This window comes from Oenanthe melanoleuca, chromosome 3 (assembly GCF_029582105.1).
Source record: "Oenanthe melanoleuca isolate GR-GAL-2019-014 chromosome 3, OMel1.0, whole genome shotgun sequence".
Classification (NCBI taxonomy): domain Eukaryota; kingdom Metazoa; phylum Chordata; class Aves; order Passeriformes; family Muscicapidae; genus Oenanthe; species Oenanthe melanoleuca.
In genome coordinates this window covers 88,630,415-88,656,774 of record NC_079336.1, presented here as the reverse complement: position 1 = coordinate 88,656,774, position 26,360 = coordinate 88,630,415, and the positions used below count along the sequence as shown (strand labels likewise).

Below are 26,360 nucleotides of genomic sequence, written 5' to 3'. Positions count from 1 at the left end.
TTTATTTATTCATTTTTTTAGTTCTATTTTTTTTTTCCAGTTGAGAACTGTGTAAATAGCCCTAATGAGCCTTGAGGGCTCTCATTTGCTTAGAGAGATTAAAACAAGCTGGGAAGTCTCCAAGCACATGGGGCAGAAGGTACAAAATATACTTTAACTAGAATGGGTCAAATAATTCATCCCAGATTGTTTATGAGACCTGTTGTGCCTTTTTGTGTGATTTTTATACCTGTATTTAAGTATTATGTTTTGTAGTTGGATCTACAGCTTCTTCAAAAGCTGGTAATTTTTGAGTATTTGCAATTTCTCAGATCTTTTATGGGATTGATCAGCTAAATCATACTGTGTTGTGATTTTTTTTTTCACAGAAGCAATTTTGCCTATTTGCATGGAACCCACAAATATTCTTAATTCTATGGGAAATAAATTTCCTTTCAATATGAATGATAAAAAATTCCCCTCTGTTACTGGGATTTCCAACCATATTCACCCAAACTGGCATTCATGGTGTTTTTTACTGCTTGCAGAAAAGGGTAAGTCTTGCCCACCTGCTTACTGCTAAGGAAAGAAAGGGGATGTACCTGTCAGGAAAGCAAATCCATGAATGTGGCAGCACACACTGCACATGTTTTAAAAGCTCTTTGTTTTGCATTAAACTAATTTTTTTTCTCTCTTGTTGGCCTGTTTACTGTGCAGTGGACATTGCACACAGATTTTGTCTAATGACACCATGATCTGCTAGTCCATGCAGTTGCTTCATGGATCAAATCCTTCCTGAGTGTACGGGGTGGGATTATTTAATATAAAAGCATATGGGGAAAACACCCTTGAGCCACGTTTTCTGAACAAGATCTCTGTCTCTCTCCCAGAGAATGACTCTCTGTTCCACTTCCCCTGTATTATCTTACCTACACAGCTCCTTGGGAACTGCATGGCTGAGCAAGGATGCTTTGCTGCTCGAACAAAGCCTGGCATTGTCCAAGGGGCAGACGCACAGATCTGGACCTCGCCCTGGAAGAGAGCAGAGTGACCCTGAACCCGAGCTCCCCCAAAAGCAAAATGCAGCAGCCATTTCTCTGACCTGGGGTTTGCTCCACAGCCCCTTAATGTTAAGCTCCAGCTTGTACTACCACAGGTGAAAACAGAAAATGTCAGAGCAGAGCTCCTGTTAGTTGCGTGGAAAAAAAGGGGAATTAAATGGATTTGTACATTTTAACTTTTGGAAAACCTCAGGCCATGGGTGCTGAAGCAATTCTTTCTGTGTATCCCTGGCTGCCTGTGCTCAGCATAACCCTGAAATCTAACAAATGCTGACCTTGCTCGTAAAAGCAATACATTGTTTTTAAACATTAGTTTCCTATTCCTGACAGATAAGTTGAAAAGTTAACAATGCGCTAAGGCTGTAAAATGTTGGCCAGAGTTTAGATTTCACCTCTGTTTAACTTTTTGTCAACAGATTGGCATTTTCCTCCCCATTCAGAACAGTTGGGTTTTGCTTTCAGCACTGAGTAATAGCTCTTAGATGCTCTCTCACGCAGAGATTTGAGTTCAATATTAAAGCATTGATAACACTCTTATTATCAGAAAGACATGGCATATGGGCTCAGAGGGAATCTAAAACAGCTCTTGCAGTGCAATAAAAGAATAGCTCTACATTATGTGACATCAAGTTCCCAGATATATTTCTTAACCAGATCACGGCATGCAAGCAGATCCAGGCCCATGCAGGCCTGCTAAGTCTTTCTGAAATTGCTTCCTTTCAAGAAAACAGTGCCCCAGTGCAAGATATCTTTGCTAACACACTGGGTGTAAATGACTGCTCCTGCAAGTTAAACTGCACAGCCAATGCTCCCTGGGAGAGGCCCTGTTGGTTCAGCAGGGTGACAGAATCGTGCCACTGGGACTGCAAGAGTTAATGATGTTAGCTGGGGGCTATGTTTCACTCGCTGTACTTTGTGCTGTGCTGGGTTTAAATGCTGCTGAAACTAAGTTAAGGGCAGTGCTGAATATCAGTATATCCACTGAGCCACGGAGATCCATTTATTTTTAATTGAATTAAATTGCTCACAAAATGAAAGTAGCATACTTTCATTAATATTTCATTACTTACAGTGTTAAACAATGATCACAAAGAAAACTTTGCTGGTGTCTTTTCCATCTCTGAATTTTCCTGTTACTTTATTGCCTGAGATGGTCCTGTTGGCCTTCCTGTGATTTGAGTGTTAAGTGCTGCTCCTGGGTTTTGTAGGCTGAGGAACAAACCTGAACCTTGGTGCTGAACCTGTGGAACTACAGCCGAGGAAGGAAGAGTGGGAGATTTGCATCCAGATCAGAGAGAATGGTTCCTTCTTCACAAAAATGGGATTCACCTTAGCACTAAGCAAAAAGTCATCCATAGAAACTTCAGTGTCTCATCTGGAGTGGCTACTGCTATTACTCTTTATCATTTCAGCGAGTTCTGTGGATGGTGGAGGTAAAAGAAAAAGATGTGGCATTTTCCTTCTGATCTAAAAGCAAAAGTTAAGCATGACTTAGATATCTGTAATATTAAACCCAGACTCTGCTTGCACATTGCCAAGGAACTGTGTTGCTGAGGGATTCAGTTATGCCTAAAATTTGCATTGCAACTCTTAATTTCATACCATGAATGTGGCCCATTGTTTTCCTCAGTGAGGTGCACTAGATGTGTATTTATATTCTCCCACCTATTTGTATTATGCCCAGCCAAGTATTTATGCAAAAAGGCAAGGTATTGTGATCACAGCAGAAATCACCATGGATGGTGCAGATCTGGCCAAATTGGCAAATTCCTCTGTATGTTTCCTTTCCTTCACAGCAAGCAAATAGGTAAAAATTACTAGAGGCACTGAAGGTCCACAACATTTGTTTTTGTGTATAGTGTTCTATTTAACATAATCCAGCTCAGACAGAAATGAAACAAGTCCTGAGACTTGAGATCCAGAGGTGTGAATGGTCTAGTTGCTTGTAGTGGTTTAGGCTGGCTTATCTCAGTGTGGCTTTTGGCAGTATTGGATGACTGAACTGAAGCTATAACTTTGAGGATTAATACGTGTTTGATACACTTTCAGTCAAGACTAACCCCTCTGCTTTCCACAGCACAGCCTTGTATCACTCATACAAAGGGTAATGCTATTAAACCAGAGCAAGGAACTGCAGAAAGCATCTTCTAAGTAAAGATGATGTGGTCTTTTCTCCTCAAGAGCTGTCTGTGGCTTGGATGTTTCTTAAGAAATTACTCAGCTCCTCATTGCCATGCTGACTGTGTCTTCCTGGCTCAGAAAGCACTTATTATGGTAGGAAGTGGCAGACCTACTGTTTCAGACTGTGAATGTGGGCAGTGAATGTCATCTATTAAGGTTTAGGTCCATCTTCTTTCAGGCTCCCTTTCCATGTAGCTTCAGGTGCTCAGATCTTTCAAAGGTGTAATCTTTCCATGTCCTGAAGGAAGGAAGTGGTAATTCCTTGGGGCTCCCATTGGAAAATGAAGAAATCATCAAGAGAAGGGAAAAATGTCAATAAGGCACTTCAAGTAGCACATTTCCAGGCAATCATGCTACTTTTAGTGTGTTAAAGTCAGTTGGCCTTTGGACAAATGCCTCTTCATAACACCACCCGAGGTGTGTGATAATGGCCAAGAAATGCTCTACCTGTCATGTCTTATTGCTTAAATATTTATGCTTATGACATTTGATTCCTACACTCTATATGTCATCAGAATATTTCACTCACAGTAGATATGTCATCACCCACCAGGAACAGCTGACACTAAGGATTAGAACACTTTCAAATTAAAAATCCCTAAACAAAGAAATGACATGCTAGTAATTGTCTGGGGTAGTATAAATCAAATATATGATGATATGAACTAATAGATTTATTACATTAAGCTGACCCAGCCATTTAATTTGATGATTCCTGTGCCTTGCTTAACTCTGTGAGGAAAGCAGAGAAAGAATAGGACTTGTCTTAATGGTACTTCTTATTTTGATGAAGGTCATGGTGTATTTCCTCCCAGTTCCACCCTCAGGAGTCAATAGGGAAGAGTGAAAATTCTGTGGCAGAAAGGGAGAACTGAGTGTGCAAAATGAAATCCTCCTGCTAAGCAGTTTCTGCCTTGAAAGACTGTTCTAAAATATTCCCAGTGCTTCCAGTACAATGTTGGGTGACCCCCAGTAGGAGATTGGCATCAAATAGACAATAGATTTCCAGCTACTCTGTACAGGACAAGCCCCAAACTTCTAGGGGGTTGCCCCTAGCCCATGTTTCCCTGCTGTAGGTCAAGAGGAAGAGATGCCCACCCTCTGAGCCTCCAGCTGTGCCCAGGGCAGCAGTCCTGCCTCCAGGGGTTGTCTAGAAGCCCTCAGCTGAGCAGGGATGCAGGGATGCAGCAGAGGTGCTCAGCCTTCAGCACTGCCCTAGCAGCTGCTCTGGGTCTCTGCTGAGGCAACCAAGGGTGCAGCCATTCCACAACTTAGGTATGGAGCCATGGGCTGCCAGCTGGATCACCCTAGTGCCAGATGTTTTTAATTGGATAAAAAAGCTGAAATGCTGATATTTTCAAATGAGTCACTATATATGAATGCTGCTGCCCTTCACTGAATAGAGTTAAATCTGGTGTTTGGAGGCAGGGCTACTGCTGGCATCAGGAGCCTCCCTTTAGACCAAGCACTCAGAGAAAGTAAGGTCTCACCTCTCTCATTAATCACCAGGGCATGCACCGTAATCACAGCAACTCTGGTTGTATCCAGACATGCTTATTTAGGGTCCTTTTCTCTCTAGCATTCACCAGTATTGAATCTAAACAAGGACATGGGCACAAGCAGGACAAGAGTGTAAGCTCATGTCACATGTGAAAACACACAAATTGCAATAGATACATGGCTGAGATGGACTGAAGGTGCTTAATTTCCATCTTAACTGTTCCTCTGCCATTTCTAATTCAGTTAAAATAAGCATTATTAATCAAAATATTAGTTGCTAGTAAAAGACAAAACCAAATAGGTCTAATATTTTGGTGCTTGAATGATGTTATCAACTAATGTTTGTAGACTCATTTCCAGCATTCTTCAGGCAAAATTCTCCCCTCAGAGCTGCGTGGCAGAACGTGCACCGAGACAATGTGCTGTGGCCACACAGGTACAATGCCCTTTGATGCTGATGGGGGAATCCAGAACACTGGGTTTGCTCTGTGGCCCTAAGTGAAGGATTCTTCCTTTTGTGTCGGAGCCGCCCGTATCAGCGCTTTCCCGGGTGGGCTCTGCACATCTCCCTCCAGCCAGCCCAAATAAAGCCAGCACCACGTGCTGTGCCCTGGCACTGGCTCAGCAGGGTGCCATTGAGCAGCTAGATATATCTGGCACAACGTGGCTTGCACGCTGCGTGTGCCTCCCAGCCCATTTTGCACAGCTCACCCCCAGGGCCAGCACACCCAGCAAGGACGGGCAAGCAGTGGCCCTCAGCCTCTGGCCACAGCAGGAGCCACTGCCTGCCATACCTGCTGCTGGATAAAGTGATCAAATGGGATGCCCTTCCCTCTAATAAAGGGGTTATCTGAGGGGAGGGAGGGGACGTTGTTTTGGCTGGAATTTCACAAGGCACAGGTGGTACAACCAGCTGCAAGATCTTTAGTTCTTGTTGGCTGTACACCAGCTCTTGGTCTTTTCATAGTTCTTTCACTGGTAGTGAAGGAGGAGGAGTGGCAGGAAGGGACAGTGGGCCCTTGATGATGTTGTTCAGCATCAGCAGCTGTCTCAGGTTGGCATTAGGCTCTGGAACAGTTCCTCAGGAGGTGTTTATGCTGAACCGTTCCCTGGTGACACTGGACGCGATAGCAGAAATGGTAATGCTGCAAAATGCTCTCTGAAAAGAATCCATGCAAAAAGTCTGCCCCATCTCTCTATTTCCCTCTGCAAAACCATCTTTTACTTTGTAAGCTGCCTGGGCAAACAAAAGGTGTTTCTCCACAGAAGAGGATAGATTTTTCCACCATTGCTTCCCCTGAGTGACACAGCATAAACTGTGGAAATAGACACAGCCCCCAAGCATATGCCTCCAATTAACCAGTTATTTCGGGGCTGCTGAGAGTGGAAATTACTGGAGATAAGGAGCCAGATCTCGGGTTTACACAAGATGGCATGCTCCTGAGAGAATAGAGACAAAACCCAAATAATGTCAGGATGTGGAATTAGAAAGAATGCAAGCTCACAAGAAGGGAAAACAGTTAAAAAAAAAAAAAAATTGTTTAGGGAAGAGCTAGGGGGAAGCTGGCAGTTGGTTCTGCAGAAAGCTGGGGGTTTCCCAAGTACAAGAATTTTATAGAGAGATAAGAAGAAAAACTTGGGTGTAAACTACATAGGGACTATTTTTCTCAGACTTCTATATTCTACCCTTCTTCATGTCTCAAATTCCTATGGAGATCACAGGAGCTTAACTCTGATGGCAGAATATCTTGGGAAGCTGCTTGTGTTGGAAGCCCTGTTTGATTTTTCCCTCTGTTAGTGTGTATATGTGTATGCTCTCAGAGAGCTCCTTGAGAAGTTCCTTTGAACTTTCTGAACACATTTTGACCATAGAAGTATGAAATGTGAAGGACCTGCTGGAGGTCTTGTTCAGCCTCTGGCTCAATGTACAGCTATTACTAACTGGCCAGATAATGTCACATCTGTTTTTTGGGGCTTTTTTTCTTGATAAATCTTGAAAGCCTCCATGGACTGAGATACCAGCTCTTGGGTAGCTTGTTCCTGCACTAGGAACTTACTCCTCTAGTGAGTAAGTGTTCCTTATTGTCTATTCTGAGTCTTCTGAGCCACAGATCGTGGTTAGGTTGTCTGGAATCGAAATAAAAACTTTCCAAACCACATTAAAGAGGTTGACATAAAGAGCAGCTCTTTAATGAATCTTTCATGTGCACAAAATATAGCTATGAGCACTTGTGGCATCAGATTATCACCATTTTATAAGTTTAATTCATTAGTATATCTAGCAAGTACATCTAATAGGAGACCAGTTGTCCTGGGAACCCACCCTGGGACCTACCTTACTGGAGAGACTCCAAGGGGTTCTTCACCCTTTATTTTGTTATGTCTCCCAAGTGCTGGTGTAAAACAAGATGTCCTTGTTAGAAATTCTTCTCTTGGAAGTAAGACTAAATAGAATTTCAAGAATGTGACATAATGTGTTAGGAAGGGTAATCTACTATTCTAAAGTGTAAGAAAATACTAGAAACTATGCATCTATATGTTAAAAATCTACAAAGCTACAAATATATAAAAATATATGTAAACAGCAAAAAATCTTTGTTGCACCTTGTTTTACTGTCTGTCACTCCAAAGAAGAGCAGCTCAGTTGTCCTTGTTACTACCCTTCCAACACTGACTTTGTGACTACCTCTCAAATATTGACCTCCCTTCCCAGCCTCCTCTTCACCCTCTCAGATATGACCAATTGCTTCAACCTTTCTTCAACACTCATGTGCTGATGGTCCTGGTCTCCTTCTACTGGGACCTTTCCAGTTTCTCAATATCCTCTTTGATTTCCAGAGTTGAGAGAGGTGATACTCCAGATGGGTCTAAATAGAAGGGGATGAAAACTTCCCTTGGTCTGGTTGTGCTCTTGACATATCTTGGTGTGGGCTTTGCTTTATGTTACTTGGAGTAAGGTAACTCCTAAAAGTAAAATGTTTAGACCAGTGATATTTGGCTATCTTCTCATAGCCACGCTGTAGGAGCAGTGAGATACAGAACTAATGAAGAAAAGATTTGGGGAAAGCAGTTTAGAATATTTTACACTGATTTTCTGAAATGAGGACGTGCTCCTGTACCATGAGCAAGCAAAATGCAAGTGACTGCTAACAAAGTGAAACCTGCTGAAGCCACCTCCACACTTCAGAAAATGTGGCCCTGGGTTGGCCTCAGTCAGCTGTCTTTTTTCTGCTCTCGTGTGCATAGTGTATTGTGGAAAGCCAGATAAGAGCATTTATTCAAATCCAGCAAAAATAAAGCTCCTCTTTCTCTGCTAAAACAGGTTTAGATTTGTATCCTGCAAACTGATACAAAAAGCCTTGCTTCTCCACACAAGAAAAACCCATCTCTGGGAACACTGAATATACAGAACGTGTGAATAGAAAGAGGGGATGTAACATTTGTGAGATGCTTGTGACAGCCACTCAGCAAATGAAACACATGTATTATGACAAAATCACAAACTGCTGGCTTGGCAGATTCCCTGGGAACGAGTGGGGAAGGTGATAGCTGCTCGAAAGTCAGAGAAAGGATCAATATTGAATAAATCAAAACAAATATGTGATAGGTTCTGAGGCTGATACAAAAATTAAATACCAGTGAATTTGAGGCACGAAAATATCCAATTACTGGGCTAGTGCTACAGTCACTGTCAGACTGAGAAAAGGGGGAGGGCAGAATGAAATTACTGAGGGGTAATAGCTGGAAGAAGTTTCCTCTCAATCCACTTGGCTCAGGAAGATATTTCCTGCTGCTGCTCTTTTATGGATAGGGAAGTTGAGGCACAGACCACAGTTCTCTTATTCTCCTGGTCCTCCATTGGTGTGCACTGCCTCTTCCCTTTCCCTCTGCTATCCATGCCTCTCCCAGTATTTCACTGTGCTCCATTAAAACCTGGATTTGCCCAGCAAAGGAAATGGCCACTTAGTCATAGAGGGAACAATTTCTTTGTGGAGAGAATCTTCAAACCTAACCCAGTGCAAGAGGGGAAAGGCCTCTGATGCTGGTGGAATATCGGGATTTTCCTGCTTAGAAGCCCTTTCCATTTACAAAACTCATCTTTACTGTGCATTTTTCTCCCAAATCTGCCTGCTTGCATAATTTTATGCATTCTCAGGTGTTGTCCTCATCTTTTACATGTTGTTTACCTTTCACTTTGCATTAAAGCTCTGAAATAGAAGATGCCATTACCACAAGCTTAGTGCTGTATGGGCTTTGTGCTGCTATCCACTTGGAGAGAATTTCACTCCAGGAAGTTTTTCACTGGAAACAGGCTAGAGATTCCAGGGATGAATTTCCTGGAGAAAATAGCATCTTCTTTCCTTGTTCTGAAGTCAGTTCAAGACACTGAATACAATACCTGTGTCAGTATTTGTTAGTATTTCTTATTTGTCTCATAACAGTTCTTAGTGAGCTAATTGCCCTATAATCCTAAATAAGGCAGCCCTGCTTTTCTGGGGATTTTCAAATTGCAACCCCATGCCTACATCTCCTGCCACTTTTCAATGCTGTGACTTACATGTGAAATATGTGTTCATAAGACTGAGATTTTAGAAAATATTATCTGTTCTAAAGAAATAAAACTCATGTCTTTCCAAACTTTCTTCATTGATATTTTTCTTCCTCTTCATTTTATGTCTCAGAAACCTGACATGCTGAGTGGTGCAGGTAGATTTATGTTCCTTTAGTGCAAGAATATCAGTGAACCTAGCAGAATGCATGGATTTTCTTTTATCCTTAACTGAGCACATAATATGTTGGAAAAATGAATATATCCCATCTCTAGCCTACTGAATTTCCCTCCTATTTTTCACATAACTTTACCTTGCTCTTTCTCTATTTCACTGAAGTAACAGCTTGCCTTAGTTTATTTGTAAGCCATCCATGCTATCATATTACTGCATATTCTACAGATAAAGATGAGGAGAAAGTGGAGGAATTGAAGGAATGGATGCAAGAATAATGTTTATGAACCACAAAGATAACTTTCAGTGGAAGATGCTGTAAAAGTGCAAAGCCCTATTGTTATTGCTATTATTACTTTATTGTAGGTGGTTACCACACAGATCTCTGACTGGATGAATTAAACTCAAATAAAAGCAAGGACTGATTTCAGCTATTCCTTACTTAATCCTATAAACAGTCAATTGATATCTTAATATATATTGCTGCTGCTCCTGGCCAGGAAGTCATGGGAGGAGATAAGGTATTATTGGTTTTATCTGCTGTGTGCCTTACATAGAGGGCAAATCCAGTTTTTCTTTCGTGTGGAAATATCTTGACATTTAGCTGGGGTCCTCTGATCTTGAAGCTTGAATTTTGTGGTGGAATGCATCAATATGTGGCAATTTGGGGCTTGGATGTAGAATTAAAGTGGCATTCTGACTTAGCACTAAATAGGCAGGGAATTGCCCTTTGTTTTTGTTTTCTGTGCAGAAGTGGTGCATGGGGTAGCTCTGATCAGGGCAGATCTTGGAGGAGGTACCTGAGCAATGGCTTATAAAGATAACCTGCTCTTATTGAGCACAGACTGAAACCTCACCTGATGTAAGCTGATGTAACACTACTAATGTCATCAGCTCTTTTGCTGACCTTGGTCTCTCAGTCCAGAGCACCAAAAATATCACCAGCCCCACCCCATCCTGCCCAGCAAGACAAACTCCCCAGCTGCCAGCCCTGCAGCCACATCAGCTGATCTAAAAGTGCTACAGGATTTGTGGGCATCTTCCAAGTGAGATGAACCTATTCCCTAATTTGTCTTTCTCCAGGCAGCTGGAGTGTGGTATTATCAGTTTTTAGCCTCCCTAGAGCTGGTAACAACTGCTCAGTCAGGGACTCCCCATTTCTTTGCTTGCAGAAAACACCTAGATTTGCAAACACCTACAGGTGCACTCCTCCTCAATGCAAACCTTCAACCTTAGGCCTGTTTCTCCACTTATAATAGACCCCTGCAAATCTGATTTTAGTCTGGATTCACATGTTTATGCCTCACAGGTGTAGCCCTGCACACCCACAGAGAAAAGCAGCCAAGAACATCTCAGTACAGCCTTCTCCAGTATAAAAAAACTGATCAGGAGACAAATAATAAAAGACTCAATCAATAAGAGAACAGCAATGCTTCAGAATTCTTCTTTCAAGTTGGAAAAATAATTTTAATTACTTAAAAGTGGAGGAGGTGCCCCTTTGCTCCATTGCCAAGCACAGAACATTTGGGACTGCAGCCCCAAAGTCCTGTGTCCATTGTGGGATCATGTGGGCTTTGGGGATGTTCAAGAAGGATTGTCTCCTTCTTCGTGGTTCTATTTATAAGGTCCTGTAGGGAGCCCAGAAGTTGTCCCCAAAGGCTGGGAGGAGGAAACATGGGTTTGTTCCTGTGCTCCATAGGAGTTGCTCCAGCTGAGTCAATTAATTTTGTGTTTTCTTGCAGGATTCAGCTGCTTAATGGACATTTATTAGCATGTTCAGGCCTTTATGATGCAGAACCCAAGCCTGGAATGGGGTCAGCAGGTGCATCCTTGGATGCCAACTGTCTGGCTGGGAGTGAGTTGTACCAGATAAGAACACTCTCCCTGAGCCCTCTATGTGTCACTTATTTTTTGGGGGTGTACAAAAAAATATCCTTTCACATCCCTTTCAAAACAAACCCATTTGAATCAGACCATTGCAGCAACAAAATCCCAACCAGGAGCAACAGGGGAAAAGGAAAAAAGCACACAAGCCAACACCATCCCCCACCTCCCAACCATCATCTTTTGCCATGAACTAAAAACCAGCAGCTTCACTTGATTTCATTTTTGGTAATAACAACAACAGAAATTTGCATCTGGGCTGACAATGTGGATAGTGAGTGTTAGCCCAGTGTGATTTGAAATTGGCAAGTTAGAGCAACCCTCTGGAAAACCAGGATTTACAAGGGAAATGCTGACAAACAACTACAGTGGCACTTGCTTTATACTATATAACACATAAAACAGTGAAATGGAACATAAGTCTCTTCTAATTATTGAAAATATTTTGGGGCTGCCTTGTGCTAAAACACTCATTTTCATCTTGCCTTTCAGATAATTTTTTTCTCTCTCAAAGCATATTTTGTTGTTAGACACCTATCTTTAAAAAAATGCTGTTAATCACCATTAAAAGAGCAACATTCTGCACGTGATTTTTGGAAGGCTGTGTATAATAAGAAGAATTCAAGGCTGTGTGGACTTGCATGACACCATATTATTGCATGAGCAAAAAACCAATACTAAATAGTAATAACCATTTGTCAGAGGCAGCACGGAGGATTATATTATAACCCTTTGTGTGTGTGTGTGTTTGTGTCTATCCTATACAAAGCAATCAGACACCTTCCAATTTCCAAACACCTGATAATGCTAAAGTTTATTTTATCGCAGCCAAGGTTATATTTTCTTTCACTTCATAGTGACCCTAGGAAGAAGAGGAATAATGGATCGGGAACCTATTATAGCTATTCTGTGTTAAACAGCCAAGTAAAGGGCAAATATAGTTCTGTAGTGGAATCAATCACTGAACCCATCAGTGAGAATGACCCTCCTGGCCCCTACCTTCTTCCCCATGCCTAAGAATTTGCCATATTCAATCTTTAGGCTCTGAACCCAAATGCCCTCTGAAAGCGAATTTATGATCACTCCATCACACTGTCTATTAGCTCACTTGCTAACAAATAGGATTGAGAAATATATGGCAGGGACTGCAAAGGCACATTTCCAACTAATGGTTAAAATGTCAGGGTGATAATGTACAAGTGCATCTGCCCTCAAACACAAAATCAAACGCAGCTTTACAAGGGCTGTCGCCATTCCACTCTAGTTAAAGACTTGCAAGCTTCCTTCTTCCCTTTTGCAGGGCTGCAGTTTGGAAGCTGCTGCATCTCATCAGGGCTCGGTTTGCCAGTGCTGTACTGTACTTCATTAGGCAGCTCTATTTAATGGTTTCAACAAAAGCCATCATTTTAGCCCAACTGCCTTGACTAAATTAAAATTTCCAATCTCTGTTTTAGTGTTCTGCAACTGATGTATACATAAGCAAAACTGGTCAACATCTGCCAGGGGGTTGGCCAAAAGTTCTGTAAAGATGTACTTCACATTTCTGAAGCATGTGCAAAGTAACAACGTACTTATCCTCCTGAGGGCTCTCATGATTTTACTTCACCATTTGTTCAGACACACTTTAGCAGCATATAAGCCATACAGTTGATTCTCCCCTTGGTTGCAGTTTTATCTGTAGTGTCATTTTGAGTAATTGGGGTATGGTAGCTGATCAACTTTCAGGTTTCTCATTGGCAGAAAGGGACTGTATTGGCACCAAGAAAGAATATGATGGGTCCTCTCGGTGCCTGAGCAAGTGTCCCTCTTTTGCACTTGGCTACCCAAGGCCATTAGAAAATAAGCTTAATAAAGCAACTCAGTGTATACATCTTAACTATTCCCAGCCAAGGGGATGCAGCTATAGAAGAAATATTTTAAACCAATATGAAAGATGGTAAATGTACATATTTAGTCAGTGATCTGTGAAAGTTTTTGAATTAGTTTTTAAAGCTTTGTTAAGACCAGAACGCACAGATGTTGAAAACAAGTTCAGATGTAGCGACAGATGGTATTTGATTATGAAGCAGACTGTTCATATAATACAAAGATGCTGCTTCTGCCATACACAAGTAACTGCAGAGAGTGCAGTAGAAATTTTGGAAGGCAGAGCAGTTCAAGAGGTTCTTTGTGCGGCAATAACTTTCACGTTTTTCCAGCAGTGCTAGAATTGGGATAATTTTCTTTCTTTTACAGTCAACACCCTCACCCCCCTTCCCCCACTCGCCATTTTCTCCCCTGCTGTACATCTCTCTTGCACTTTTTTTGATCCTCTTTTCAGGTCATTTGAAATCAGCTTAAGGATAACTACACTTTATTTATATTTATGGAATAACAAAGTTCCTTAAGGTTATAATAACAGTAATAGTTATTATGTATTATTGATATTATGTATAAAAAAAGAGTACCATGTTTTGGACACATCCTGAATTTTGCAAGTGGTGTAACACCCTATCCAGAATCACTGGGCTGCTGTCTTTTGCTGGGGATAACATACAAGCCTATTTGCTTGGGGCTGCTGCCACGTTCACCTTGTCAAAGGCACTGCCACCCCCGTTCTCTCCCCTCCTCCAAGGAGGGTACTGAAGTCTGGGAACACGGGGAGGGAGCAGCGTGGAGGGCTGGGGTGCCTGACACTGGCACTGCTGTGGTGGGGGTCCAGACCCTTCCTGCCACCGCTGTCCTCCAGCACTCCCTGGGTGCCAAAAGGGCTTCGGGCCCCTCTGCCCGGAGCAGGGAGCAGCTTCTGTGGCCCAAGCAGCGCCCATCTGCCCGGCAGGGCACAGGGTCACTGTGGCAGAGCTGATTTCCCCTTATCCCACCACAGCACACCCTGACCCTTCCCTCCCCTGCCAGCCTGTGCCGCCACCAGCTCCAGCCCCGCCTAAGGGCTGCTGAACGCGCTGGAAGTTTCCGGAAGGGCAGGAACAGCGTTTGAGCAGCTCTTGGCATGGCAGGAGAAGCCTGGCTCAGGGCAGGGCTCATCCCGGCCATGGATGCGCTTCTCAGCCTCCTCCGCGGCTCCCCGGGCTCCGGGAAAGCGAGTGGCCGGGTGCTCAGTGCTCTATCTAACACATCGCAGGGATGCAGGAGGATGCCAGGCGGGAAGGTTTCAGCCTGGAGATGGAGCTGGCAGGGCAGTGCATGGTGCGGTGGGACCCCCGTGCGTGTGCGGGCTGCGGCCGGGTTAATGAGCAGCCGGGTTAATTAATGAGCGCCGCCCGGGCTCGGGAGCGGGGCTGCTCCCAGCCCTGCCCTGGGCAGGCAGGAGGTCCTGGGGAGATGATACCAGCATCCCGCATCCCCCTGTTGAACGGGAGCACGCAGCAGGAATGGGTTTGAGCGCTGCCTCTTGATTTTTCCCCCGCGGAGCTCCCCCCGCCTGAGTTGTAGGTTTCTCCCAAATCTGGGAAGTCACAACCCATATGTTGGTGTGAGAAAGCTCACTTTATGTTGTACCGCTTCCAAACACGCGTTTTTGTCGGGAAAGGTTTGAAAGACACCCCTTGACCCGCGCGTCCTTACGCTCCCACTCTGTTCGCAGTGTGAGACAAGCTCTGGTTTTCAGATAAGCCTTTGAAGCAGTTTCAACCTCTGCCTCGTGTGTTGTTCAAGATCCAACCCTGACTGTCTTGTGGCTTTCTTAAATATGCCGGCAGCTAGTGCCATGCAGGAGGGGCAGGTGACCCCCAGTCTGAATGGCCAGGCTTCAGCCCGAGTCAGGCAGGCATGCAGTCCCTGGGGCGGGTGTGTTGTCAGAGCCTTGCGTGGATTGCTGAGAAACTGTAGAAATAATAATAAAAAAAATCTAGAGTGCCTCCACTTCAGAGAAATCTGGCCTTACGGTTTTGACTGGAGCATCATCTCTTCCTTTAAAAGCTCTGACCAAATTATTGAGCTGATAAACGATTTCCCTTGGTTTTACATGTGCTGGCATGAATTATCCTTGAGTGCTGCATATTAGGGTTGTTTTGTACTAAAAGGTGTTAAACACTTGTAATAAATATTTTTCCTTATTTCCCCTAGGACACTGTTCCATCTCTGGTTGGTGAAGCATAAAAAAGAGCTGTCATGCCCAGTTTTAATAGGCAATAGGATTTCAAGCCCCCAGAGTTGTTTCACAGTCTGGCAGTGGCCATAATGAAACTGGCCACTGTTGCCACAAGACTTTTTCCTCTCATGCGTTCTCCCCTGTTACCTCCCACAGCTGCTTGACTGGCAGGTCTCTTGCAAACCACAAACATATTTACATTGGAGCAAGTAGTATTTCTTTAGCTATCTGTGCCATCTTTCTCGGTTTTTATTTTGCTTTGCCTAGACAGAGACTCAACCTTAAGCCTAATTTTAAAGAATAAAATTAAACCGTGCATGCAATTAACTGCATTTGGGTACGAACAGCAGTTCATTTTCATGTGTTTTGTTGTGAAGCAAATAGCTGGTTTGTTTGTTTGTTTGTTTGTTTTTTCACACTGATTCCCAAATAAATGGGAAAGCACCACTGTTCACTCGCCCAGGATTTATTCAGGAAAATGCAATCACAGCCTCCCAGACTCTGGGCAGAGTGAGGTGGGGGGGTCCTTTCTCTCAAAGGGACTCAGTGCCTCACTCTGCTCTGTAGCTCTGGAAAGAGTCAGGCTAACCTAAGCCAACAAGCATCTCTTTGGGTGTTTAAAATTATTTTACTATTTAAATAAAAGATACCTCTTTCATCTCTTTAAGGTACAGGTATGGTTGTGGTTCTAATAAACCAACCACAAAAATGGCCATTGTGGCAATTGATGGATTTTCTGCACCCACCAATCCATCAAGCTTTGATAGGCAGCTTCTCCAAATGCCCCTGCCCACTGAAAAGCTGGGAGAACAGGCAGGCCCTGCAATGTGCCCAGAGGGTCAAACACTTGGACCAGGCAGGGGAACAACCCTCTTACCCCCAGCTCTTTTTATCTAGCAGCTCTGCCTCCACCCTGGGAGCCCTCCATCCCCATTCAACAACAGAACTCAGCAAAGATTTAATTTTGCATACTGTGTTCTTGAAACAAACACAGTGCCATATTTTAAAAGTCACTGTGATGAGTTTGGGGAAGCACTGGAAGCCACTGCAAAGAGTGAGGGATGAATTTGCCATTATTTCCCAAATGCAGTCAGTCGTATGCTGCCACTCTCCCTGCTAACAAAGAGGGAAGACTGGATCAGAAGGGATCATCTCCATAGAAATTGTGTTGGCACAACCTAGACTGGGCATAAATAAGTGTACAGACCAAGAAAACGAGAGCAATTAACCCTTTCAGGCTCTCAAATGACAAAATGCAGTCTTCCACAATCAGCTGCTCAGTAATGTGATGTGTAAAAGACCCCAGTTGCTAGTGATGGTCTCAGTGATATACAATTATTCAATTATTTGCCTTGCTCAGGGATAATTCATGTCTTCCTTGTGATTTTAAAGCTAGAACATAGTATCTTTCTTATTGTAAAAATTCCAGGTATTAGGGGAACTGAGGATTTCCAAGCACAGATGGCCAGATCTGCAGAACTTGGATCATTTCAGGGTGCTTGAAGCCTGGGAAAGTTGATTTGGCCCTCTGCAATGACAGGGACTACTTGCCAAGTTCCAGTCTAGCTCTGAACTCCTGCAGTATTCTGAGATGCCAACAACTAGGATTTCTTATTTAGAGATCTGTGTGCTTTCCACTGCAAGGTAAAATGGCAAATAGTGTCCTGCATTTCATAGAACCACTATATTTGAGAGAAAAACTGATAGAGGCACAGAGTAAGCTGACAATTACCCATGCAGCTCCTTTGGTCCATTAGCTGGGTACCTGAGGATGATCTCCCTCTCCCTCATCTAGTTAAGTCTTTATAATTAAGACAAAAATTATTTTTTAGTATGTTGGTGTGGTAAAGTGGATATATGTAACTAAGGAGAGTCAATTTCTTTGCAGTAAAACCAGAGAAGATCACACATTTAAATGACTATCAGTAATGTGGATGTAGCTTCATGACCTCCCACAGGTCTCCTTTACACCTGGTGTTGATGTGGCCCAACAAATGCAACTCCAGTTGTATAAAAATACCTGGAGTTTTAGCTGCTGTTGCAGATATGAAGTATTTATTTGGTTGTTACAATGAACCTAAAGCTGGATTCAGGCTCCAGCTCTAGTGCCCTGAGGCTGAATCAGGGAAGATACTGAAAATAAATGACCTCAGATCAAAATATATTTTTAATATATTTCTCCTTCAAAATCAGAAGAGTCTTGCAGGATTTTGTGATCTAAATAAGCTACAGTCTCACTGCCATCTGCACCAATTCTAAGCCAAAAAGAGAACTTTCATATCTGAAACCCAGACAATTGTGTAAACCTAAGGTCCACTCAACCCCAAAATGTTAAAGTATGTATGAAACAGCAGACACAGAAAAGAGCAGAAGAAAAACAGTGAACTAATACATTTTGAAGAATTGTGTAGGAACAGAGTATTTATACGTAGTGCTGATGAACAAACAACTTGAAACATAAGAGATCCATGAGTGATGGGTTGTAAGAAAAAGAGCAGAGGATGGTATCTGGTCGCTACCATTAACAAGGCTGAACTGGTAAGGGTGACAAATATGAGCCAAATGTGAACCACCACAGCTCAACAAGCACTATCCCTGCATTCACCAGCTTGGGGAACTCCCTGTTGCAGGACACCAGGAAATGATTAAACAGTACAAACAAAATAGCTCACATTGGCTCCATTTAATTTAAAGGGCTGTCTATGCCTCAGACATAGCAGGTCTCTTCCTGGGAGTTGTTCCTTGGCAGATAGACTATTGCAAAATAACATTCATTATCTTAACCGGCGCTGTGCTGGAGGTAGGACACCCAGGCCATCAATCATTATATCCATTTTGCAAGAGGGCTGGTGGTTTCATTAATAAATAATTTGAACTAAGGGGAAAAGAAAACCTCCAGAGGACCACAGTGTTAGGCACAGCCAGGCCACAGCCGAGCAGTTCAGGAGTTCACCTCTTGACGTGGGGCAACACAAACTTTTGGAAATAAATGTAAACAATGGCAATGAGCTTGTAATTTATATTTTATTTTGCACAAGCTTGCATATATACTGCACATACATTCAGTTTAGAGAAGATGGAAGGCACACAAGGCAATTGAACTACTGTATCCTTTAAGTGGTACAAAGCAAAAAGGTAAAAGTCTGGAGAGTATACAAAAGCTTTAAACACACAAAATAAAATCCACCCCCCCCAACATTTTTCCTGTGTTTATCTTAAATTTAGTAGCTGCCAAGCTAGAATTGTAACTTTTTTTTCAATCAATTGTCTACTGCACCTTTTTTTTTTCCAAACGGACAGGGGAGTCTTATTGTTTTATCTTGTCATCAATTAATATTACAGTACATCCTTGGTAATACAAAATTGTACACCTTCATCAAATAAATTAGGATAAATTAAACCAATAAATTATGCAAAGTCTTCAGAACAATAGACGACAACAAAAAAATCCACAGTTGAAATTGCCTCTAGCTAAAAAATAAAATAAAAAAAAAAATCAAAAATTGACTTTATCAGTTCAGTTATTGTACTATCTTCAAATTAAAGGGTCTTTATTACAAAAAAAAGAGCTTAATAATGCTATTTACAACATATTGCTAAATAATATAAAGGCAGTGTTTTGTCACTTTTGTAACTATATACATATGAGTAATGGCTGGGACAATATTAGTTTAAACCTTAACCTTTGACTCTTCTGGGCAGCATTAAAACCAACCTAAAGAGGCTTTTTTTCCCCTCCTTTTTTAGTTTCTGACTCTTACATGTTACATGATAATGAGATGGTTATTGTGTTTGTCTACTATCTTACTCGAGTGGTACAATTAATGCAGAAGGTATGGATTTTAGAGAAAAATGTAAGCTCACTGTTTCTTCTAGATTTGTTTCTACATATCCCAGTATTTGTGCATTTGGAAGGTGGCTGCTTTGGGAGAGAGGTGACTGTGGCTCAGATGAAAAGACTGAATAAAGTCATAGTGCCACCACCTTTCATACACTAAAAAGGATATTCCTAAGAAGATACAAAGGTTAACTACCAGTTTTCATCCCAGCTCTAAATATGAGCATTTTTATCTTCAGTTTATAGATGGTTTACAACCAACAGTTCTACAGAAAACAAAATTGCATTTCCTTCAACAGAACATTTAAGTGCAATACAGTAACTGCTTACTCATATAAACCAGTTACATTCCTTAAGGGGAGCTTTTTGAAAACAATGCGTATCGGAATTTTCAAACACAGAGTTGGTACCAGAAGGAAACATTTGCACTATTAACACCAATGATTGCTATATAATACACATGGCAAATATAGTTTTTGCTTTCACTTCTCATGTACAGTGCTCATTTTGGGGGTTTTGTAAACCACTTTCCATTTTTAATATATATATATATATATCTTTCTGTATATATATATATGTATAATCTTTCAATGCTGCTGGTGAAAATCCTATCTTTAAAGCCACAAAATCTTCACCTTTATTTCTTAATTAATATTAACCTGTGGAAAAAAACATTTTTCTATTAACTGACTTCATATACATAGAAAAAAATTCTGCAATTTTACAGAAACTGTATTACCCATTCCCTTGACATCTGATGAAAGAGACTTAACTTTTAAAAGTAGAGAGCTGGATTTTCAAGAATGCTTTCAACTATCTACACAGTTACTGTAGTGTTTCTTATAAATTCAACAGATGTTTTCAGAATGTAGTTATTAAAATCTTATGTCTTTATGCAAGAACAGCCGTAAGGTTGAATATTTACATTGCTTTATAAAAGTTCCCCTCGATTTTCAATGTTCACCCACATACCTGGTACAGTAACAAAGATTCTGCAAACTTAAAACACTTTAATTAAATAATACTCAGAGGCACAAAGCAAACCTCAGGAATACATGGGTGAACACTTCCTTAAATAATTACTACATTCTAACATCTTCCACGTGTTTACCATTAAATGTGAAACGTTCCCATTAAACAACCAGAGATACAGTAAGAATTAAATGTTTTGTAGTTTCAAATAGAACATTCTTTTCACAAAACATAACAAATGTCTAAAATAGGTTCTTAATCTAGATAGGAAAAAGGTAAGCTTTTCACTTCATACGCCTCTTGTGTGTGTGTGTGTGTGTTTTTGTGTAAATATACATACATATGCCCACACATGTTGTCCTGTGTGTGTGACCACATACGTATCTGTATATGCACATATGTCACGTATGAAATATTGCTTCTATACTACTTTTCATCAGGCTAAGAAAACACAAGATTTGCACCACAGTTACAAAAAATTGGCTTCTACAAGAATTTTCAAAACTCGAATGCTGCTCAAACAATTGAGAAAAAAATAATTTGCGTTATCAAACTGTTCTAAAAATTCTCTTCTTCAAAAACGTATTCTCCTGCTTTGTTTTTTTATTTATTTTTTTTTTTAATTTTTAAAAAGACACAAAATATGCATAGCTATCAACATTATGTCAAACAGCCGGGAAAAAAAAAAAAAAAAAAAAGTCAGTGTTTATTGCAGCTGTAGTAATTGAAAAATAAAGTTTAAAAGATGAAAATTGTAAGCCACAGAAGGCACAAGAACAATTGTACTTGTGGGGGAAAAACTGGTATTTTGAAGGATTTTTTTTATCCTTCCGCTGGTGTATTTAAGGTCTAGGCACAGACTATAACCTCAAGTTTATATGCAGAAATAAATCTGAATTAGCAGTAAATGAATGGCAAGATGGGGTTTCTACATGGATTTTGAAATTCTTTTCCTATGTAAACATTTCATTACAATAAAAGTAGCCTCCTGCCTTTTAGCCATTTTTAGTGAAATAATATTGAGATCATTTAAAAGAAACCGGATTGGATTCTACTTAGAATTTAGAACAAGCTATGCCATGTATTTGTAATTTTAGGTGAATTGGGAGGCACAAAGGCAATATGGCTATAAAATGCAGAAAAATCACATAACTGAAATGATCAAATTATCATTTATTCCTTTTTCAGACCAAGGAGGTTTTTATTTTGTTTTTAAGATGAAATTTCTATTCCTAATTCCTATGCCTCATTTACTATCGAGATTATACTACCCATAAATAAATAAATAAATGCAACAACATCAAGTGTTGAGTACACAATTTCACTTATTTAGATTATGTGAATCCCATTGCTGCCAAATAATAATAATAATAACATTAATAATAATAATATAATAATAATAGAATAATAATAATATAAAGCAACGGTTAAATCACAGGTTGAGATGGTAGCTAGTAGTATGTCCACATAGTATGATTAAAGTATGGCTTTGCTTTCTTATGTCCAAGGTAACAATGCAAAGTAATATTTTGCATCTGATGGTATGCCAATGATGAACTTACTGTATTAAAACTTGAGCATTTTATGCCACTTCTTCCCATAAATCAAAAAAAGTGCATGAACACAATTTTCATCCTTTCTTACTCAGAATTCATTGGAGTTACATCTTTATGAAGTGTAATGTTTACCAAATCATACACACACACAGAAAAAAAAAAAAATATAAAAAGGAAAAATGAAATAAAGAAAACAAAATAAAATGAAATAAAATGAAAGGAAATAAAAGAAAGAAAAAAAATCCTGTCTACTGTAAGGATAAGTACAGTATTAGGTACTCTCAGGGAGTCTAAGATCAAGATTTGTTTTGCTTTTAATGCATAGTGAAAATGTTGGCACTTCATCCCATGCTATTGTCTGCATTGCCTATACTCCACAGATACTGCCAGTGCTTGAAAAGAATGACAGGGAGTCGGAGGATTGTGCTGTTTAATTTGAAGTCAGCAGGTTTTTAAGGCTTTCTGCTAACAATAATTGCTTTCATACATTTCTGTCTATCAGCAGTATTTGTAAATGAAGTGAAATTGCAATGATCAGGTCAGCTCTTCAGTCACATGGGTAAACTTTCACTCTCCAAAGTCAAAATGTAATTTTAAAATAAAGAAGATACCAATATCCTCAATGGTCTAAATATAATTCATGGCTAATTAGGAGCTTCCTCTAGATTTAGATTGAATTATGTAGGGGTAAATAGTATTGATGATAACAATAAATTCTTACTGCATCCGTACAAAAGACGACAAAGAAAATGACAAATACACTGTGCCATAGCATATTCAACCTTCCCCCAAACTTCTGGAGACAATTTCTTTCTGAAAACATGAGAAAAGGAGAGCCACTGAAGAAAGCATGAGAACTAGCAGCTAGCTTTCTTTCTTCCTTTCTGTCACATCGTGGTGTAGCATTCAGGCAAACCCAGATCCACAGGGACTGTACACTAGTCATAGCTCAGGTTTTGGTCACCACTAGCTCCAGCTCAGAAGACAAGTGCAGCCACATTGCTCAAATAGATTTTTTTTATTTCTCTTTTTCTTTTTTTTTTTTTTTTAAAGCTGCACTTACTGTAATTTTAAAAATCCAATTTGGCTATCTTAACCCTGCATAGCCAGGAGGACACTGTGATTTTTGTATAATGCTTGGATTATATTTTTATGAAAATGTAATTTTTATTCTTCTGATTAGGAAAAGACTAATTATATTTTATAGCTACAAACAAGCCTTTTTTTTTTTTTTTTTCTTTCCTTTGCTTCAGCACTGTGAGGTGAAGACTCTTCTACTATGTCTAAGATGGTTCAAAAAGTGCTTTTCAGGACAGATGTCAATATGGACAGGAAACTTTGTATGCTGGAAAGGGGATCTTGGGGGGCAGAATGGACTAAGAAAAGAAAAAATGTAGGGACTAATACCACTTAAAGTAAGACTGAGACATGGCAATATACGATGTTGAAGGTTTCATTTTTACTCTATGGAGAGTGAAATGCTTCCGCTTTAGTAAGCTGACCATATTCCAAAATTAGTGTGGTTGATACAATATTGTGCATGAATTACTGGCCTAACCCTGCAAGAACAGTATTTGATTTGTGCAAACATCCCTTGCTGCAATTTAGAGTAACAAGAACCTGGCATGTTGGTTACTGGTGCAGGGTATCTGTCATTTCTGTAAGGAAAACATGAAGCATAGGGTTTGCTTTTTTGGGCGTCACTTCTTGGAGTGAGTACCTAAAACAGATGTATTTTTTTGAAGTATGAAACAAAATCTAGTTATTGACTAAAAAGCATATAAATACAAATAAAAAAGCTCGAAGCTTATGAAGTGACTCCACAGAGTTCAGACCTTTAGCAGTATAAACATAATATAAACTTCATTGTCTGTAGTATTGTGCCATGACATTAGTCTCACCAAGACAAAATGCCACTTTGCAGCAAGCAATAAATCTGACAAAGCATTTTTAAACATAATGCCCTAACTTGCTAAGACAGGTTTTTACACGCTTCCAAACTCTTCTCCCTGAAAATTAACCCCGTTGATTCTTCAAATGTTAAGGGTCTCGGGCAAAAGTAAACCAAAGGCTGAAGTAAAACAACCATCCCCTTGGAACTGAACGAAAACTTATATCCAGGAGGGATCAGTCTAATTTCATATACATATATATATGTATGAGATACACATATATATGAAATTAAAATAGAGACACACATGACTTGGGCATCAGAATGGGACTGCTACTTTCATACATTCATAAATAGCTGCTGAACTCTCTACTCATGAAGAAGCTCTTGTAGGCAGTTTGGGGATTTGAAAATCTCAGGGACCTCACTGTCCAGCTTACAGATGACCTTGTATATGGCCTTCTTCCAGGAAGGATCAACATCTTTGCCTGCGATAATGGCATTGAAAAACTCCCGTAACGTGATCTGAGCCACTTCCAGGAATCTCTCTGGAACCTGCTGATACAAGGAGACAATGGCATTAATACAGTTTTCAATTTCAAGTCTCTGGTTCTTCAAAGGAAACTGAGCTAAGTTCTTTCTTTCAGAAAGGGGCTTACATAGCACCTGCATTTTCTAAATGTGGCAGCCTTCTATTCTCTTATGCAAAGCTGTTAAATATAGTACTATAGCAATAACTTTTATAACATGTGTTAGAGATCTTTGTAAAGTCTACTGACAGAATGTAGGTAACAAAATGTTACTGTCTGAGTTGAGAGAGTAGGGGATTTATAGGATATAATTAGCAGGAGGGGAAACAAGCACAATTGTCTTTAAGGAAAGAAATCTCTGCTTGATATTTTACCCGTGCATTTATGGCCATGTTCCCCTCTCCATGTGAGAACTAATATGAAAGTTATGCATGCACTGGAAGCCTTTTGTACCTTTGTGCTTGACTTTGGTCACAACCAGTGCTGAAAGCAGTCAAAGAAATGGGGTATCTCTGAATGTTTGTAGTTTAAAACCAATCAAGCAGAAAAGCCTTCAGCTAGTGGCTTGATTCTGTGGCTGCTTATGTACAAGAACCCCATAAAACAGCTTTCTCAGGAGATACTATGGTCTTTCCTTCTTTTTCAGGAGCACACAAATACTACCCTAACCTCTTTAATGGGTGCATTGTGCTCCAAGTGGCTTCGGAGCTGGGATGCTTTGAACTCATTCTTGGTTTCTAAATGTCACTTTCACTTCACAGTTGAGTCAAACACCCAGCTAGAAGGACTGTGCCACTCTCACAAGGCCCTGAACAATGGGTGAGTGTTAAAAACCACAGTTACCTCCAAACTTTAGTAATTCATTCTAAGAAGTTGTCTCAGGCACCAGCACCACCTTCTCACCCTTTGCTTTAAATGATTCAAAAGCAATCACTCTAATGAACTGCAGGGCAGTTGCAAGGTTGAGGTAATCTCCATAAAGGTATTATTTTCCATTTTTATCACGGAAATATGGCTTCACAGCTCCAGAACTGCTAATACATGGCCGGCCAGTGGCCAGCATGCTTATAATAGCAAGTATTCCCTCACTGCTATTCTTTGTTCCCTCCGGCAAGGGGAGTTCTCCCACCTGCACTAGGAGCCACTTGAACCATTCCCGTGGCAAACAGACACTTGGGCAGCCCTCACTGTTTTACTGAATTCATGTCACACTGCCAGATCAAGGCCAGCCCCTTATTCTCTACTTCAGCCTTTTCTTCTTGTCCTTTTAGAAGCCACTTTCAAAAATCTTGTCCGGAAATGTGTGATCAATGTGATATGTCAGAGCTCTGGAGCCTCGCTCACCTGTCATTGTTAGGGAAACACCAGCAGTTTGATAGCCATGTTCTGCCATCAAAGAAGCATGAGATCAGCTCCCCCTGACACCAGCTGATGAACTCTGCTTCCAGAAGCCCAGAGAAGTCCTCTGACTACCTCTGAGAGTGAAATCCAGCCCTCACATGTTTTTGGGTTTTTTTGGTTGCAAAAGCATCTGTGGAAATGTTTCATTCAACAGGGTGCACAGAAAGACACATCTTTACAGATGGTCTATTCCAGCAATAATTAAGAGAGGAGAAATTAACTATTATGTTTCACTTAGTCCAGCTCAAAGAAATTACTTAAAACTCGCCATAACCACTGAGCTGTTCAGGCATTTGGTAACACGTCTACAGAAAATGCCATGCTTTTCTCATTCTTGCACTGCTATAAAAAGTTTACATGCTTTTCTGCTCATTCAATTCAATGCTCACAAACTGTTCATCACCCTTGGTATTGCGAGGCATTAACCAAGGGGAAAGAGTTTCTGACTTCATGATAATAGTACCTGCATGAGAAGCACAAATTGAAAATGCACAAAATCTTACCTCTCCTTCCTACCTCATGGGTACATCCATGACAACTTTAAGCATGAAGTGACAGCCTGGGTTTTAAGTTGGGCCTTTGCCAGTCAATTTCTACCTGTGCATTTGAAAGTTTTCCAGGTACAGGATGCTGCTTTCTATGGAGTAGGCAGTGTGAAACCCCTGAACCCATAGCTCCCAGGCCTTCCTGGAACTGACACACAGCTTCACTGTAGTGACACACTGGCTTTCTTTTTAGACTGGGAGTTATCTA

General features: G+C 40.8%; 1 protein-coding gene across 9 annotated transcripts in view; it reads right to left on the bottom strand.

The window, feature by feature from the left end:
- Positions 1-200: 200 nt before the first annotated feature.
- PROX1 (prospero homeobox 1) overlaps positions 201-26,360 on the bottom strand; it is a 67,865-nt gene continuing 41,705 nt past the window's right edge. For 5 of the 9 annotated variants that reach the window (XM_056487347.1, XM_056487349.1, XM_056487348.1 and 2 more), the window contains one exon: positions 201-1,011. In XM_056487347.1, the coding sequence (XP_056343322.1) occupies positions 757-1,011 (255 nt within the window). In that variant the 3' untranslated portion in view covers positions 201-756. Of the gene's footprint in view, positions 1,012-18,424; positions 24,235-26,360 lie in introns of those variants that run through there. The other 4 variants (XM_056487355.1, XM_056487356.1, XM_056487357.1 and 1 more) reach the window with 2 other exon arrangements.